Source organism: Galeopterus variegatus, unplaced genomic scaffold (assembly GCF_000696425.1).
Source record: "Galeopterus variegatus unplaced genomic scaffold, G_variegatus-3.0.2 Scaffold1784, whole genome shotgun sequence".
NCBI classification, from domain to species: Eukaryota; Metazoa; Chordata; class Mammalia; order Dermoptera; family Cynocephalidae; genus Galeopterus; species Galeopterus variegatus.
In genome coordinates this window covers 40,657-56,543 of record NW_007727895.1, presented here as the reverse complement: position 1 = coordinate 56,543, position 15,887 = coordinate 40,657, and the positions used below count along the sequence as shown (strand labels likewise).

Genomic DNA, 15,887 nt, shown 5'->3' with positions numbered 1-15,887 from the left:
AATACACTATGGCTTGGTGGGAGTGGAGAGCTCCATGCAGTCATTTGGGGATCTCGGCTCCTGCTATCTTGACTCAGTTTCCCCTAGGGCCTCCGCATGCTCCCCTGACTCCTGAGCAGCTGGCCATCAGGTGAAGAAAGGGAAGATGTAGAAGTTACACTGCTCTGAACCACCTCGGCCCTGAGGTAACAAACCTCCATTTCATTCACATTCCATTGATAAGGACAGGGGTCCCCAGCTAGAGGCAAAGGACTGGGAAATGTGGTCCAACTGTGTGCCCGGCGAGAAGATAACCCACACCCTGGTGACCACTGAGCCGTCTCTGCCACGGGGGTGGAACAGATTCTATGATCCCACCAGCCACACTGGAGTGCGGAAGTCAGGACTCCTGGGTCCTTCCTCTGTCTGCAGCCCGGGCCCTTTCTCCCTGTACTCTCTTCCTCCTCCCTGCCCCCTGGGAAGGGAACCAGTCCCTGCCAAGCCTCCTCCGAGGGTGGGTGGGTGGTGAGATAATGATCTTACCATGCTTATTGCCTCTTGGAAAGCAGGTGCTGGAGAAAAACCAAGTCCGCTTTGATTTTTCTCCCTGTTCCCTTCACATTCTTTCCCGGGATAAATTTAGCCAGCTTTTGCTTTGAAAGGCAGTGCCCAGTGACTTTTTGTTCTCCGCATCGATGTCAGAGCATTTCTCACGGTTGCAGTCTTGGGCCAGGAACGAAGACTTCATGACTAGAGTCCCAACCTCTGCCCTGCCCCAAACATCTGTGACCCACCCTCTCACCCCTGCCCAGCCCACATGATCCTCAACTGCCACATCTTTGAGACGAAGGCCTTGAATTCTCCAGTGATATGAGCCAGAACACAGAATTTAGAAGGGCTTTGTGATCTTGCACAAAGGCTGCCTGTATCCTTAACAGCCACCTAGATCTCAGAGGCAGAACGCTTCAGGGGTTGTGAGCACAGGCTTTGGAATCATGGTATGGATCAGAATCCCAGCTCAAGCAATAACCTTCTGATTTGTCTCCACATCCATAAAAAGGTTCAACAACTGTGTGCTGTTCATGAGATTAACTGAGATGCTTGTACTACAGGATTTGCATAATTGCTGGTGCTCTGTAAATGGTGGGTGTGGAGATGGTGATAGTCTATACTTACCCTCAGGCCAACTTGAGAGCCACAGGGAAGACTTCCTGGAGCCTTCTGCCCTTTCCAGATATTTCTTTTCCAGACTTCTTTAAAATCTCCTGAAAGGTCTCCTTGAAGAAGTAGGCTCTTGGACCGCCTCATCTTTATAGAAATGTTGTCCTTTCTGGTGTCTACCTTATTCTCCTGCTGCTGCCACTTGAATTCATCCTCTTTTGCCTTGGTGTGTGAAACTCTCTTCCACCACCACCTAGACCTTAACTTACTATAGTTTTAAAGATGGTTTAGCCCCTCTCCTCTTTCCCTGACCCCCAAGCCTTTTCTTCTTGGGGCTAAGTGTTACACTTCCTTTGGCCTCCTTTTGGGGGCCACTCTCATTTTTACTCTGGGTCTTATGCTCTGGAGAAGATCCTTTTGCCTTCCCTGCATCGCTTGTCAGCTCCAAAGCCCATGGGGAAATGGCTTCCCAGGTCAGGCTCCCCCGGGAACTTCTTCTCACTGGACAGTGTCTGGCCTTACTCGGGCAGGCAGCAGGTACATCACCCAGGCACACAAGCTCTGGCCATGCCCATGCACAGGCAGAGACAGGAAATGTGCCACCTGTACTACATTCACTCCTGACCCAGATAAAACTCTCTAGACCTGAGTTTCCTCTGTAGAATCGGGGTGGTAAGGGCAGGTGTCCTGGAAGGAAATAGGCACACAAGCTCTGGCCATGCCCATGCACAGGCAGAGACAGGAAATGTGCCACCTGTACTGCATTCACTCCTGACCCAGATAAAACTCTCTAGACCTGAGTTTCCTCTGTAGAATCGGGGTGGTAAGGGCAGGTGTCCTGGAAGGAAACGGTGGGTGATCTCAAAAGGGGTAATTGAATAAAGGGACTGTTTACAAAGGTGCACGTGGGGTAAAGGGGACCAACAAAGCTGGTGAAGGACCCCAGGGGGCTGGCAACTCAGGGAAGCTGCTACTACCCAGGTTGGTGGAGGCAAGGGGAGGGAGCAGCTCCCAAAACCTGGAGAATGCCCAGGCTACAGGACAGGGTGCCCTAAGGCTCTTGGCCTTAGGTGGGGAACTAAGCCACTGTTAGAGGCCCAGCAGACCAAACACGCTGACCTTTCTATCTTTCCACCCTCTGATCTTCTGTTGGTCCTTTCCATTGGAACCCACCTGGAGACAGAGGGCAGAGAGCTTGGTGGAAACCATTTCAGCAGACCGGGCTCCCAGAGCTCAGAGCGGAGCAGAGAAGGGGCAGAGATGAGTGTGGAGGGACAGACAGAATCTCTAAATCAGGGATTGCAATCGTGCCCGACTCAAAGGGTCTCAGCAAGTGTTTACCCACTCTCCCCAACAGACCTGGGGAGGAGCATGAGCCCACCCATATTTACAGACATGGAAACTGACACCCCGAGGGCTGAGTAACATAGAAGACCACACTGCTGGCAAGTGGTGGAGGCAGGATTTAGACTCCAGAGTTCCCCACTGCCAGATGGCAGCCAGAGCAGAGAGTGGCCAGCATTTTATGATTTAAGGTGACCCTTCCCCATCACAGATTCTCTTCCTCCATGCTTGTAATCCCTCCATTATTGATTCACTGGTGCTGAGCATTTCCTTCTCACTGCTGTGTAGTTTCAAATGCAGATGTCCCTGGGAGGGGTATCACGTCAATCACTGAGGCTTTCAGACTGGGAGAGGCCTGGGAATCTGTGGGGGTGGGAAACACTGCCAGGAAGTCTCCAGGCTGAATGAGAGCAATGTGGACCCCACACAGCTACAAGGTTTCTGTGCTTTTTGACCCTCATCATCTCAGTGAATCCTCACCACTTTCCAAGGATACTGGCATCAGGAACCCATTTTACAGCTGTGGGGCAGTAGCCCAAAGAACCGCACTTGCTAATGTTAAAGTTTTGCCCATGATAGGCAGAGTCCTGCAGGGAAAGTGCACTGGCTTTAGAAACCAAAAGATGGATGCAATTCAAATCCCAAGTCCAGAATTTACTGACTGCACAACTACAGGCAAATCCCTTCTTCAGCAGGGGTATGAACACCCAGCTCTGTGTTGAACACCGCCTCTGTTTGTGGTAAGAATTAACTGTGAACATCCTATCAAGTCCCTCCGCAGCAGGGTTCCTGGCGCACAGCAGCCAAGGCAGAGAAGGTGTCAAGGACAAAGTCTTGGGCAAATCTGGCATTGTGTCTCACCAGTTGGGTAACCCAGGACAAGTCACCTAACCCCCTCGAAGCTTCATTTGAAAACTAGAGCGGTCACATTCCTATCCCTTAGGTTTGTTGCAAGGGTGAAATGAGACAAGGTGTCTGAGAGCAATTTTTTAAACTGTTCTATACATGCGAACATATTTCTTCAGCAATAACAGCCAACATCAGCAAATATTTTCCTATTTCTTACTATGTTCCAGGCATTGTTCTAAACCCTTGATGCATGTGGTTTCACTCAATTCTCATGGCAACCCTGCGAAGCAGGACTTTTGTATTATTCCCACTCAAGAATGAGGGAATTGAGTACCAAAGAGGTTAAGTAACTGGCCCAAAGTTGCACAGCCAGTGAGTGGCAGGGCCAGGCTTTGAGCCCAGGAAGGCTGAGAAGCCTGTGGAGAGTGGAGCAGCTGCAGTGAGCCAGGCCCTGGGACACCTGGTAAAACAGGTAAAACGGAAAAAGCCTGGAGTCCAGCAGTGGCTCAAGCTTTCCTGCACATCAGAATCATTTAGGGGAATTATATAAAAAGGAGAGTCTTAGGTGCCAGCCACAGAGATGCTGATTCTATGGGCCAGGGTGGAGCCCCAAATGCGTTTTTAACAAGCCCTGTGCAGGGGTCCGCTAAGCACACAGGTGTCTCACCAGACCACTGGTGAGGGCTGATCGGTAAGTGAGAGCTGTAGAGCCCCAGAGGACCCTGCAGGGCCAGGCAGGAGAGACAGGAACCCACAGCAGGACCCGCCTTTGCTTCTGGCCTCCAGGTTTGCCAAGTACTACAAAATGGAGAACGGCAGCGAGTACCGCACGCTCCTGAAGGCTTTCGGCATCCGCTTCGACGTGCTGGTGTATGGGAACGTGAGTCCTCAGGCCGGGCACATGGGGCGGACACGGGGAGGTGGCCCCGACCAGTCCTTGCACCCTGAAGAGGCTCCTCTGGGGGGGCAGCGTTCTGCCCCTGACCAGCTTTGAAGCCCTCGGCTGCTCACATCTCCTCACCTGTACCATCAAGGGGTGGGACCTGCTGACCCACCAAGAATCCTGTGGCTCCACTGGCTGGAAGTCCAAGTTCAGCCTCGGGCCTCATCTCCACCCTGCGGGGCCCTCTGCCCACTCGCCTTGGTCTTTGCGCCCACAGGCGGGCAAGTTCAACATCATCCCCACCATCATCAGCTCCGTGGCGGCCTTTACTTCCGTGGGAGTGGTGAGTTCAGCCCCTCCAGGCTCTGACGGGAGGCCAGTCGGGAGTGGGGGTCCGGGCCAGCACGGTGGACAGGGGGGCGACCGAGGTAAGCCCCGCTTCTAAATGTAAAGCCTCCCTCCTGCCGGGGGCTTTGGTCTCCACCACCTCCTGCCAACTCGGCCTGGCTTGAACATTTCCAATGATGGAGAACTCATTCCGCCCAGAAGCAGCCGTCCGATTTCCAGAAGGCTCCCCCGTTACACAGTTCCTGTCTCTCACCATGAAGGTGGGGAAAGAGACTCTAGGGTTTCTAAAGACCTGAGAAGCCTTAATGAGAAACGGAGCCCACCTGGCAAGGCAGGGCCACAGCCCCGCTCCCAGGGACTGCTACCCCTCAGTCCCCTGGCTTCTCCCACCAGGTCCTTCTGTGTAGTTGTGGTCTGGGATTGCCCCCAGGAGTTTGGAAGGCAGGCCATGAAGACCCCTGGTCATTTCTCTAGGAGGACACATCAGCCAGGTGTCTCTGGAGGGCAGGCCCCCCACCCCTGGCCTGCTGTCTGCCCAAGGGCTGTCCTGCCCACTGCCGGGGCAGCTCTGGGGCACCCAAGCCCACTGCTTCCTGCCACCCTGCTCCTGCCCACCCGGGGCAGCCCCTCTGAGCCTGCCCGCCTCTCCTCCTCCAGGGAACTGTTCTCTGCGACATCATCCTGCTCAACTTCCTCAAGGGGGCCGACCAGTACAAAGCCAAGAAGTTTGAGGAGGTGAGTGGGGGAGGGAGCATGACAGGTTGACGGGGCAGGGCAAGGAGGGGCACTGGGTCCTGGGGACTCCTAGTGACTCACCTCTCAGGGTCTTCTGAAAGGGAGTTTATTGGGCTCCAGACAAGAGAGAGTTTGACCAAGAGTGGGCTCTGCAGAGACTCTCAGGTGTTCTGTGGGGCACCATCGTCACTGTCCCACCCACTCGCTGTTCCCTCCCAGTCTTGCTATGGGATGCTCAGTCTTCTGTTTGTGCTTGGGGTATGTGGAAAGAGTCTTGGGGCTACCCAGGCTTGCTCTAGCTCCCCTAGTGACTAGGCCGTGGGTCCCCACTCTGAGTCTGACCAATGGGGTCACAGAGGAGGACCTTGGCCAGAGTCTGAACACAACAATGCCAGCCCTTCTGCCTGCAGGTGAGTGAGACAACACTGAAGGTTTTGCTCTAGCTCCCCTAGTGACTAGGCCGTGGGTCCCCACTCTGAGTCTGACCAATGGGGTCGCAGAGGAGGACCTTGGCCAGAGTCTGAACACAACAATGCCAGCCCTTCTGCCTGCAGGTGAGTGAGACAACACTGAAGGTCGCTGCCTTGGCCAACCCAGCATACCCCAGGGACCAGACCACGGAGGAGAAGCAGTCCACAGACTCGGGGGCCTACTCCATCGGCCACTAGGGCCTCTCCCCAGGGCCCTGCACTCACCCCTGGGCTCCAGGCCTCCCAACAGGGACCCCGCCTGGGCAAGGGGGAGAAGAGGGGCTCTCATTTCTGCTGCTCACCCCATGAGGCCACAGCCGGGACAGGTGGCTGGACCTCCCATTGCTCGGGCAGACAGCCAGTACTGCTCCCTGCTAAGACCCCCTTCTCACCCTCACCCCTTGCCTCACCCCATCTGTTTCCCAGGGCAGAGCACCTGCATCACCCCCCTTCCAACGAATAGCAATGATAATCGTGATGACAGTGGCCACGAGGGCCTACCGAGTGTCAGGCACTGCACACGCATGACCTCATTTAATCCGTAGACTCATCCTACAAGGTAGATATTAGTTTCCCTGTCTTGAAGATAAATTGAGGCTCAGAGAGACTGAGTCACTTGCCCCAGGCTGCACAGCCAGGAGTGAGAGAGCTGGTGTTGGAGCCCAGGGCTGACTGGCCCCACCGCCCACGCCCCTGGGAGAAGAGGGAGCCCCCAGGGGCCTGTCTGCCACTTCAGCCGCCTCCGCCCTGACCAAGATGAGGCTCAGAAAGAGGAAGCCCCCGCTGTCCCCAGGAACTCCATCCCCACTTTAGGGGAGACCAGTTAGACGGTGCTGTGGGGTCTCTTCTCTGGTTTGGTGGGTCCCAAATTCAGAAGGAAACAGGAGGTGTGACTGTCAGTGAATTTTTCCTCACTTCACCCACAGCTGTCCCCAACCCAGGGAAGGGGCCATTCTTGGTCTCCCTCTGGGACCCCACACACACCCATGCACATCTGGGCCCCCTCACTCCAGGAGCAGATTAGGCCACCCCTCCCAAGGTCAAAGGTGATTCCTGGGCCTGGGATCCTGTCTTCATAGGCTGGGCCCTGTTCCGGGAGGTCAGCAGTCCTCGTTAGAACACTGGTGAAAAGGCTACAGTGAGACCCAATACCCTGTGCACTGGTCAGCCAGGTCGGCCTACAGTCTTCATAAGGTGGCCGGACTTCTAAGGCCAGAAGCTGAGGGGCCTTAGAAACTGTCTTGTCCAAACTTCTTGCTTACAGATAAGCGAACTGAGACCAGAAAGGGAAAATGACTTGTTCAGTGCCACATAGTGACCAACAGAAAACCCAGGTGTCCTGCCGCTTGGGGAAGGAAGCTGGAAAGGCTGCTGAGAGACCGTCAAGTCCACCCCTGCCTCCACTGGCCCAGATGTCCACTGTCCCCTTTCTTGTCTCTCCTACAGTGAGAGGCCCAGAAATCACACAGGACAGAATTCAGGGGTAGACCCAAGTTTAAGTTTCATTAGCTTCATGGTAAATCCACCGCTGGAAAAGTTGGAGTGTGGGCATGATCATAAGGTAACCATATCTGGAGGGCTGGTCCCTCGACAGAAGGTGCAGGGAAGTGGGGAAGGGACCTTTTGGGAGTAGTTTGGGAGGCTCAAATGGTGAGGACTTACTTGCAAAGGCACGACCCCAATGATCCCCCACCCCAGGGGGAGAAGGGGTAAGACTCCCCCACACGATGCTCATCACCCCTTCCCTCACTCTGCCCCCACCCACAGAAACAACCTCAGGAATTGGGCAGTGTCTGGAGATCTGATCAGACTCCAGCAAAGACATCAGTGAAGGTAGCATCATGTTCTCCAACCGGGAGTCCCACAGGCATCCCTGGTGAATCCAGCTCTTGGGAGGTTGGGCTGGGGCTGGGGTCTTAGGGACTCTCTCTAATGAGGAGACGGAGGCAGCTCCTCCCTCTCCCCCAAGCTGGGGTGGTCTTCCTGTGGGTGCTTCAGTCTCTCCTGCGCCTGCCAGCAAGTGTGTGTGATCCCAATGTCATCCTCCCTATATCTCGACTAAGCTACCGCTTCTGTGTGCTATGTGTAGAGCTAATATCAGTAGTCATAACAGTTAACCTGTCTCTGTCGCGTCATGGTTTACACAACACAATCACAAGTATAATCACACAGACCCTCACGCCAATCCTGGAGAGGTTGCTCTGATTTGTTATTAATCACTCAGCATAAAACCTTTAATGATTAGTCACCATTGGCAAGCAACGGGCTAAACAGGCACAGTCTAATTCAGCCCTCATTTAACAGAAGAAACAGAGCCTTACCAAAATGAAGAAACTGAAATGGGAGAGCTGGGACTTGAACTCAGAACTTTATGACTCTGGAGTCTGGGATCTTGACTTCTGTGCTTTATTTATCTGGGAAAAATCAGGAAATTTGTTGGCAACTTCTTTTCTACATGTGTGAGTTAGGCTAAATCAGCTTTTGGGGCAGTAACAAGTTTCAAGGTTTAATATAACAATTTAAGTCAGACAGCCCCCTCCATCCGATAGCTATGTCATCTGAGACACTCCTAGATCACTGTGGCAAAGTGAGAACTAGAGGATCATAGGGGATAATTTAACAACCAGGCTGGAAGTGGCTTACTTTACTTCTAACCACATCCCATCAGCCAGATTCCATAGCATGCTGCAGAGCCTAACTTTACTGCAGAGGAATACTGGGAAATATAGTCATGAATCTCCAGGAAGAGAAAATGGTAAACACAGCACTGTCTCTGTTCACTATTTCCTTTTAATAGCTTCTCTTTTCCCCCTCCCACCCCACCCCGACCATACCCACTGACAGCTCCACACATCCTGCCCTTCTGTGTTCCTTCTCATAAAACCTCGTTCTCAGCAAGTTGCCGATCAGCCTCTCAGGAGTATTAATAGATAACATTCTGGAGAATTTCATCTCTCCAGAGTATTTGCTCTTTAATCAATGGGTGTTCAAGACTGGAAGACCTTAAATAGCCAAAGGAATGAATATATAAGGGTTGGAATTGAGTCCCAATAGCAGATAGTGCTGGAGACTTGAGGGACATCTTATCTACCCCGGCCTTCCTCAAGTAAGCTTCAGTCTGAGGGGTCTTAGCCGCCCTCCCTACCTCTACCCCTGGTTTTGGCTGGCAGGATGTTGGGCTACTGGGTTTGGCTAGAGTCTGTTCCCATCAGGGAGATAAGTGGAGAATGATAAAAGGGGGCCTGGCATTCAGCAGGAACACAAGTCTCAGAGCTACCTGTGCAGAGATTCCCTTCCTGCAAATCCTTCGCACTCCCCACAGCCAGATTCTACTGATTTTTAGAAGCATAGCATCAAGAATTGACTTACTGCAGTGTGCAGTGCAGGGACCTGTGCAGGGGCCCCTACTCCCATGCAGCTCCCCTCCTGTGCCCTTGAGGAGAATGGCCACCTGCCATACTGTGATTAGGAACTCCCTGACCCAGTCTCCATCCAAGGCAGATGGACAGACCCCTCTGCTGAGGACAGGCCTTTTCACCTACAGACAGGTCCCAGGTCCCAGCATTGCTGAGGTTCATGACAGTGCCAGAGCACATTCTCCTGTTGCCAGAGGCCTGCCCATGCTCAAGGACTCATCCCTGCTCTTTCTCCACCACCCACTTTCTCCAGGGCTCTCTGACCCTGTCCTGTTCCCTCAGCTCCAACACCGTTAGAAACAGCATATCTGGGAAAACTGTTCTTTTTGCTCCTGTAACAGCTGAGGTTCATGACAGTGCCAGAGCACATTCTCCTGTTGCCAGAGGCCTGCCCATGCTCAAAGACTCATCCCTGCTCTTTCTCCACCACCCACTTTCTCCAGGGCTCTCTGACCCTGTCCTGTTCCCTCAGCTCCAACACCGTTAGAAACACAGCATATCTGGGAAAACTGTTCTTTTTGCTCCTGTAACCACATCCCATCAGATGCCTGTACAGATGCACACGTACACACACAAACACAGACCTGTACGCAGGTATGCTTACACACACATATACACACCAACACACATACTGGTCAAAGACACAGAGGTACACATACATGCATCTACACAAGGATTCAGGCACATAAGGAGCAAAACTACACAGACATACACACTCACAGATGTACACAGACATACAAGCATATCCATAAATACACAGATGTATAAATGTGTGCACATTCAAACAACACACAAATACACACAGACTCACACAGATTTAGGTATTTACATATACAGATTCACACATATACAGGTGTACACATGTATACAAATATTGACTCATATACATACCAGGATACATGTATCTTTCTGTGCGTGCACACACATGTATGTGTATTTATATTCTCCATGTAGAAATATACCCCAGTACGTCTCTCTCTGTCTCTCCCCCACAATCCAAGGCTCTCTGTCGTCTTAATTCCCAGTCTCAGGTGTGAGCTTCCTGCTTAATCAATTCTAAATCCTTCCTGGATTCCAGCATCCTGCCTGGGACCAAGTTAAGAGAAGCAACAGTGTTCTCAGTGTCCACAGGGTCTGAGAAAGTGGGAGGGGGAGGAGCAGAGGCGGGGCTGTAGAACTGGGAGTGGGAGCCAGGCTGCCACCAGACACTCTGACTGTGGCCCCAAGGCCCTCCTGATGGGAGGCAGCTCCCTCCGAGGAATGTCACCCCTCTACAGAGGGAGGCTGGGATGGAGGAAGGGGACGACGGCCGCCCTCCTGGGGATGGACTGGGGGCTTGAACTCACGGAGGTGGCTGGGAGAATGGGAAATGGGGGCCATTATCGGAGGACAAAAATGTACTAGGGATGGAGAAGCAGGCTGCCCCAAGACAAGACCATTTTCTCCCCGCCTCCTCGTGGTGTACCCCGGGTGGGGTCTCAGTACTCAACGTCAACTCTTGAATCAGCCCCATCGCCTCTACTTTGGAAAGCCGTCTCGCCCCGCACCCCATACTGAATCCAAACACCGCAGGAGGACCTGCCCGCCACCCCCGCCAAATCCACCTTCCCCTGCCCGGGTGGGGCGGGGAGTCCGAGCAGGGCGGAGAGGGGCCTTCGGGACAGCTGCGCCTGGTCCCCGCGCTGCCTCCAGATGGCGCTGCAGCGAACAGCGCGGCCCCCACCCCCACCCCAGCAGCCCGCCACCCTCCTCTGCCGCGTGGGACTTTCCTGCAGGAGTGAGCGCTACCAGGACTTTCCCAGCTTCGGGGAGTCCCCCAAAGTAAGCAAGGAAGAAACAAGAGTCAGGAAATGCTGTGGGAAATCTGGATTTGTGACCAGGAGAGGCTGGGATACAGAGCCCAGTGTCGAGGGTGGGACGGGGGCAGCGAGAGGTGTAAAGAGAGGAAGCTCCAGCGCAGGGTCTCCGTGCCCCTCCCTGGCTTAGAAGGAGCAGACGAAGGGCAGATGCGTTTCGCACTGAATTCGTCGCCAATGGCCCGCTGGCGGTAGAGAGCACAGTGATGTCAGCTGCCTATCTGGGTCTGGCCCATCCCCCCCCCCGCCCCCTTGTCTCCTCAGGCACCTTCTGTGCCCCCTTCGACAGCCATCATCATTATCTGACAGTCATGTTTCCCATACATCCCTACTAGCTAACATCTATGGAGACCCTACCGCAACCTACGCAGAGTGCTAATTACTTTATGTGGACTATCACTGAATCCTCACCATGACTTGCAAGCTCCAAGAGGATGCTTCCATCATCCCCATTTCACAGATGAGGAAACAGAGGCTTAATGGAGATAACCTGTATCTCAGCTGGCAAGTGGCAGAGCTGGGATGAGATGCTCCAGCACATATGGTCTTAGCCACTATACCACACTCCCTCACATTGGTCATCCATGCGGTTGCCACATCTGCTGTGTGAAGCTGGTGTCTTCTTTCTCAGCCATCTCTAATTCCCACATTTTTTCTTCTCTCCCATCCACACCTTATATTCACATCTGCTGCTCTCATTTGTCACATCAGTCACTCGAATTTGTTGCCCTCCTATCAGAGGTAAAGAACCCCCCCCCACCTGCCACCCAAAGAGGGCACCTGTCATTAGGTTTTGCTTTGAGGAATCCTTATGTCTCAAACCCCCTCACAGACAGGGCTTTGGTGCTCCGTTTAGGGGAGAGTGTGGTGAGTTTGGGGAGATGTGTCCAGTCAGCTCAAAGGGATGTTATGTGAGAGTCCACTTGGCTACCCCGTCTCCTTGCCTTGGTGCCCAGTCCCCCTCACCTCTGGTACTCATTGCCACACAGCAGCCACTCCCACTCCTAGGCTCCCCCGAGGCCCAGTATTCAAAATTCCAGGAGCTCCCATCGGTCCAGCAATATTTCTTCCACAGGAACTAGAGAAGTGATCGGCTGGGTCAGATGGCAGAGGTCCAGGAAGACAGGAAGATCTGGGGGCCTCAGAGAATAGCCACTGCTGCCTCTTCTCACTACCCACCTGGCCAGGAGCCAGGTACGTAAAAACCCATCCCTGAGGGGTTTGCAGGCAATGATGAAGGAAGAGCAACCATCTCTCCCAGCCATCACACAGAGTAGGCTTCTCAGACTTTACTGTGCATATCCATCTCCCAGAGATCTTGCTGAAAGGTAGGTCTTGATTCAGGAGGTCTGGGATGGGGCCCAAGATTCTGTATTTTGTTAACAGTAACCAGGTGATGCTGATACTGCTGGTCCGTGGACCACACTTTGAGTCCCAAATATAATGGTACTTATTCATCTCCAATCCCAGAGCCACCCTGAGAGAAGAATTTCCCCATTTTATTTTGTTTTTTGTTTTGTTTTTTGGCAGCTGGCTGGTACAGGGATTGAACCCTGGACCTTGGTATTATTAACACCATGTTCTAACCAACTGAGCTAACTGGCCAGCCCCCTCCCCATTTTAAAGATGAAGAAACGGAGGCTCTGAGAAAGCAAAACAGCTAATAAGTGACTGAGCTGGCCCTGGATTCTGTCTCCTTACTCTAGTAGTGTGCTGGTAAATGTTTAAAACCCTGCTCTAGGGAGGGTGAGAAGATGGAGAGTCAGAAGCAGCCCTGATTGTAGCAATTGACAATTTCCTTGGTGTAAATATTCCCACCATGGCTGACTTCAAGTCACAAGCATGTGGTCACTGCATATGGAGTTGGGAAGAGATGTGCACCATCAGTTCTCCCAGGCCAGAGCAAGCCAGCTCCAGCAAGTCATTGCCTGCCACTCTCAGGACACCTTAGCTGCTGGGCCAAGGCTTGGCACCAGCAGGTGCTCCGTTAAGACAATCAAAGAATTTCCTGTACCTGGGAGTTAGCCCCTGACTTACCCAGCCCTTGAGGATGCCACCAATCCAGACCTGAGCCTGGTTGAGTCTACTGGCGCTGCGCTGAATGAGATAGTTGAAATGGTCATTGTGGATGGAGACGAGGTTGCCTTGGTAGCATCTTCTGCAGACATTCTGCAGAGAGAAGAGGTGGAGTAGAGAATTCACTCTTGTTTTACTCAAATTCCAGAGTCTCCAGGCAAGATCCCCACATCATTTTTCGGGTTAGAAATAAGGTACCTACTTATCTCCCTTAATCTTATATTTTGCTCCTTAATCAGTTGTCAGGATATTCTTGCAGGAAATAATGATACTCATAATAATCATAGGCACCATTTATTGAGAGTTTACTATGACCCAGGGACTATTCCAAATGCTTGCCATGTATTGTCATTTAATCTTCACCACAACTCTAAATGGTTGGTACTCTATGTCCAAATGAAGGTACTGAAGCTCCAAAAGTTGAAGTGACTTGCCCAAGCAACACAGCCACTGAGAGACAGAGCCAGAATTTAATGCATCTATGTCTAATACCAAAGCTTTTTGTCTAAATCAGTGGTTCTCAAAGTGCAGTTCCCAGACCAACAATATCATCATCACCTGGGAATTTGTTATAAATGTAAATTCTCAGACTCCACCTCAGACGTCCTAAATCAGAAATTGTGGGGGGGGTCTCAGAAATCTCTGTTCTAACAAGACCTCCAGGTGATTCTGAGAGTAGGCTTTGAGAACCACTCATCTAAATGAATAGGAAACAGAAGATTAAATTCACTCTCTTCTCTCCGGGGTCTTCCACAGTTGCCTCCCTGCCACTTACCTGAGCGTTGCTAAACGTCATGGGGCTCCGCACCAACACGTAGCGACAGGTCTTGCACTCAGGACTTCCATGCAGTTGAACTGTGTCTTCCTTCCTGGGGCACTGCAAGTCCTTGTCTAAGGCAGCTGGGTCTGGCTCCATGGCTTCCTCATCCTCAAATGTGTTTTGACATGCAGAAGCCTCGACCTCCTCTCCCTTTGACTGAATCACCTCCTCAGTCAGGGCCAACTCACTCTTCTGCTCCCCTGAACCATCCAGATCCTGGCCCAGGTCTGCCTCTGTCTCTAGGCTCTCCAGATGGGGGGCATCGTTCTCTGGGAAGAAGAAGTAACCTGCCTTCAGATCAAGTTCTCCCTTCTTCCAGGACCATGGACAGATCCAGTGCCCCCACTCAAGCATTCCCAGGGATGCCCTGTGAAGGAAGCCGAGACTGAAGGATCTCCTGGGTGTTGACTGAGAAGAGATCTCTTGGGTTACACCTGGACGAGAGCCTGGCTTCTGGCTGACACCACAGGTCAGGTCTGTATTTTTAGGGTGGGAGGAAACACATGTGAGAAGTCTGGAGCGGTCACCAGCCCTTCATCTTAACAGCTGGGTGCCGTTTCCTTATTAAAGAGCCCTGACAGAAAGTTCAGGTCACAGTTCCGAGACCAGGAGAAATCTTACAAGATGGGCTGAGTCAACTGAAGAGGGGAGATTATGGCTCTGATCTCATGACAGAAAAAAAGGGAAAAAAAGTAGGAAAAAGGAGAAAAGACAAAGATGAGTGAGAAGGGAAGGGGAGGGCTTACCTAGAAAAAGAGCAGAAACTGTCCCCAGCAGAAGAAGGGGCAGGAGCAGAAGGCATTTCATGTCTACTCAGCCTTGTGGTGAGGACACAACCTCACTGTCCTCCTTGGGGTCGTCCTTGTGTGTCTAGCACAGCTCCTGGCACATAGTGAAGATGCAGTACTTGTTTAGTTCACTGATTAAAGGGCAAATTAGAGAGCTTCCTCCCTCTTCAGTGAACAGACCCTGAGCTGAAGAGTCTGGAAAAGAATGGGGTACAAAAGTACAAAAGTCCCTTTTTCCTGAAATCTTCATTGCTGCCCCCTGAGATGACACTCAGCCCAGACTTCGCAGGAGCAGATCTGCTCAAGGTCAGGGCTGATTTCACTCATGCTGAGGAAGGACAAGGAGGAAGACAGTGGCCATCCTGATCATAAGGACAGGCCTCCTACGTGTTTGCCCCATAAGGTGCTTCTTCCTCCCAAGCCCTGGACCCCCTTTTCCCCTGGAAGCTGAGAGGGAACTTACCTCCTGAGAGTCTGAGGCCTTCACTCTCAGTACCTCTGGCTGCTGGGCCCTAGAAGCAGCTTTTATTCTAGGTTTTAGGGGAAGTAGGAAGAAGCCAGGATGATTGCCCCAGGCTGCGGGGCGGGTTTCATGGAGGAGAGGCAGTGGAGCTGATAAGAAAGTTTGCTCAGTGTTCTCACCCTGGGCCCTGCTCTCTGCTGGGACTGCAGGGTCCTGCCTCCCGGGGCCTGCTACCATATACGAGTGTCCATGCACTTTGGTTTGCTCGAGAGGGTCCTACATGTTACACCTATTGTCCAGGCATAATTATTAGTGCCCCTACAGTGTCTCAGTGTGAACAAAGCCCCCTAACCCCAGGAGCAGCCTCCCACTGGTCAATATCCCAGGAAGTGAACTGGAGATCCCAGGGAGCAGGTGGGAGACCATGAGGGGAGGAGGTAGGAGGCAGAGGGAGCCTCAGCCCCTCCAGCTCTTATCTACATTAGGTGGTTTATATACATCACATCCTTGATCCTCACCTTCACTTATTCCCATCAGGAATGTATGATTATCTCTACTTCACGGATGTGAAAAATGAGATTCAAAGACAGAAAACAGCTTTCCAAGGTTACATGGGAAGTGGAGAAACTGGAATTTCTATCTTTTGGCTCCAAGACATTTTCTCTCCTTTCCTTCCTTCCTTCGTTCCTTCGTTCCTTC

At 52.3% G+C, this 15,887-nt stretch overlaps 3 protein-coding genes across 3 annotated transcripts in view; 1 reads left to right on the top strand and 2 right to left on the bottom strand.

The window, feature by feature from the left end:
• The window catches only part of P2RX3 (purinergic receptor P2X, ligand-gated ion channel, 3), a 38,502-nt gene extending 32,462 nt beyond the window's left edge, over nt 1–6,040 (top strand). The window contains exons 9-12 of the mRNA XM_008578927.1: nt 4,120–4,213; nt 4,494–4,559; nt 5,222–5,299; nt 5,854–6,040. Coding sequence (XP_008577149.1) covers nt 4,120–4,213; nt 4,494–4,559; nt 5,222–5,299; nt 5,854–5,967 — 352 coding nt within the window. The 3' untranslated portion in view covers nt 5,968–6,040. The remainder of the gene's footprint in view (nt 1–4,119; nt 4,214–4,493; nt 4,560–5,221; nt 5,300–5,853) is intronic.
• A 5,127-nt stretch (nt 6,041–11,167) lies between these two features.
• LOC103595503 (proteoglycan 3-like) lies at nt 11,168–14,744 on the bottom strand. Its single transcript, XM_008578922.1, has 5 exons — nt 14,684–14,744; nt 13,893–14,206; nt 13,079–13,210; nt 12,008–12,119; nt 11,168–11,226 (listed from the first exon to the last, which is right to left on the bottom strand). Exons 1-5 carry the CDS (start codon nt 14,742–14,744, stop codon nt 11,168–11,170), a joined length of 678 nt encoding a protein of 225 aa, XP_008577144.1.
• Nucleotides 14,745–15,262: 518 nt separating this feature from the next.
• Nucleotides 15,263–15,887, bottom strand: part of LOC103595513 (proteoglycan 3-like) — a 3,050-nt gene continuing 2,425 nt past the window's right edge. The window contains exon 4 of the mRNA XM_008578935.1: nt 15,263–15,301. Within this exon, the coding sequence (XP_008577157.1) occupies nt 15,263–15,301 (39 nt within the window). The remainder of the gene's footprint in view (nt 15,302–15,887) is intronic.

What these genes read in the sequence shown, in the direction of transcription:
- LOC103595503 (XM_008578922.1), bottom strand. Translation starts at nt 14,744, where the DNA reads ATGAAATGCCTTCTGCTCCTGCCCCTTCTTCTGCTGGGGACAGTTTCT. An exon ending in AGTTTCTGCTCTTTTTCTAG is followed by an intron (nt 14,207 to 14,683) that starts GTAAGCCCTCCC and finishes TCTTCTTCCCAG; the next exon opens with AGAACGATGCCCCCCATCTG. An exon ending in TGTGGCAATGAGTACCAGAG is followed by an intron (nt 11,227 to 12,007) that starts GTGAGGGGGACT and finishes CTCTACCGCCAG; the next exon opens with CGGGCCATTGGCGACGAATT.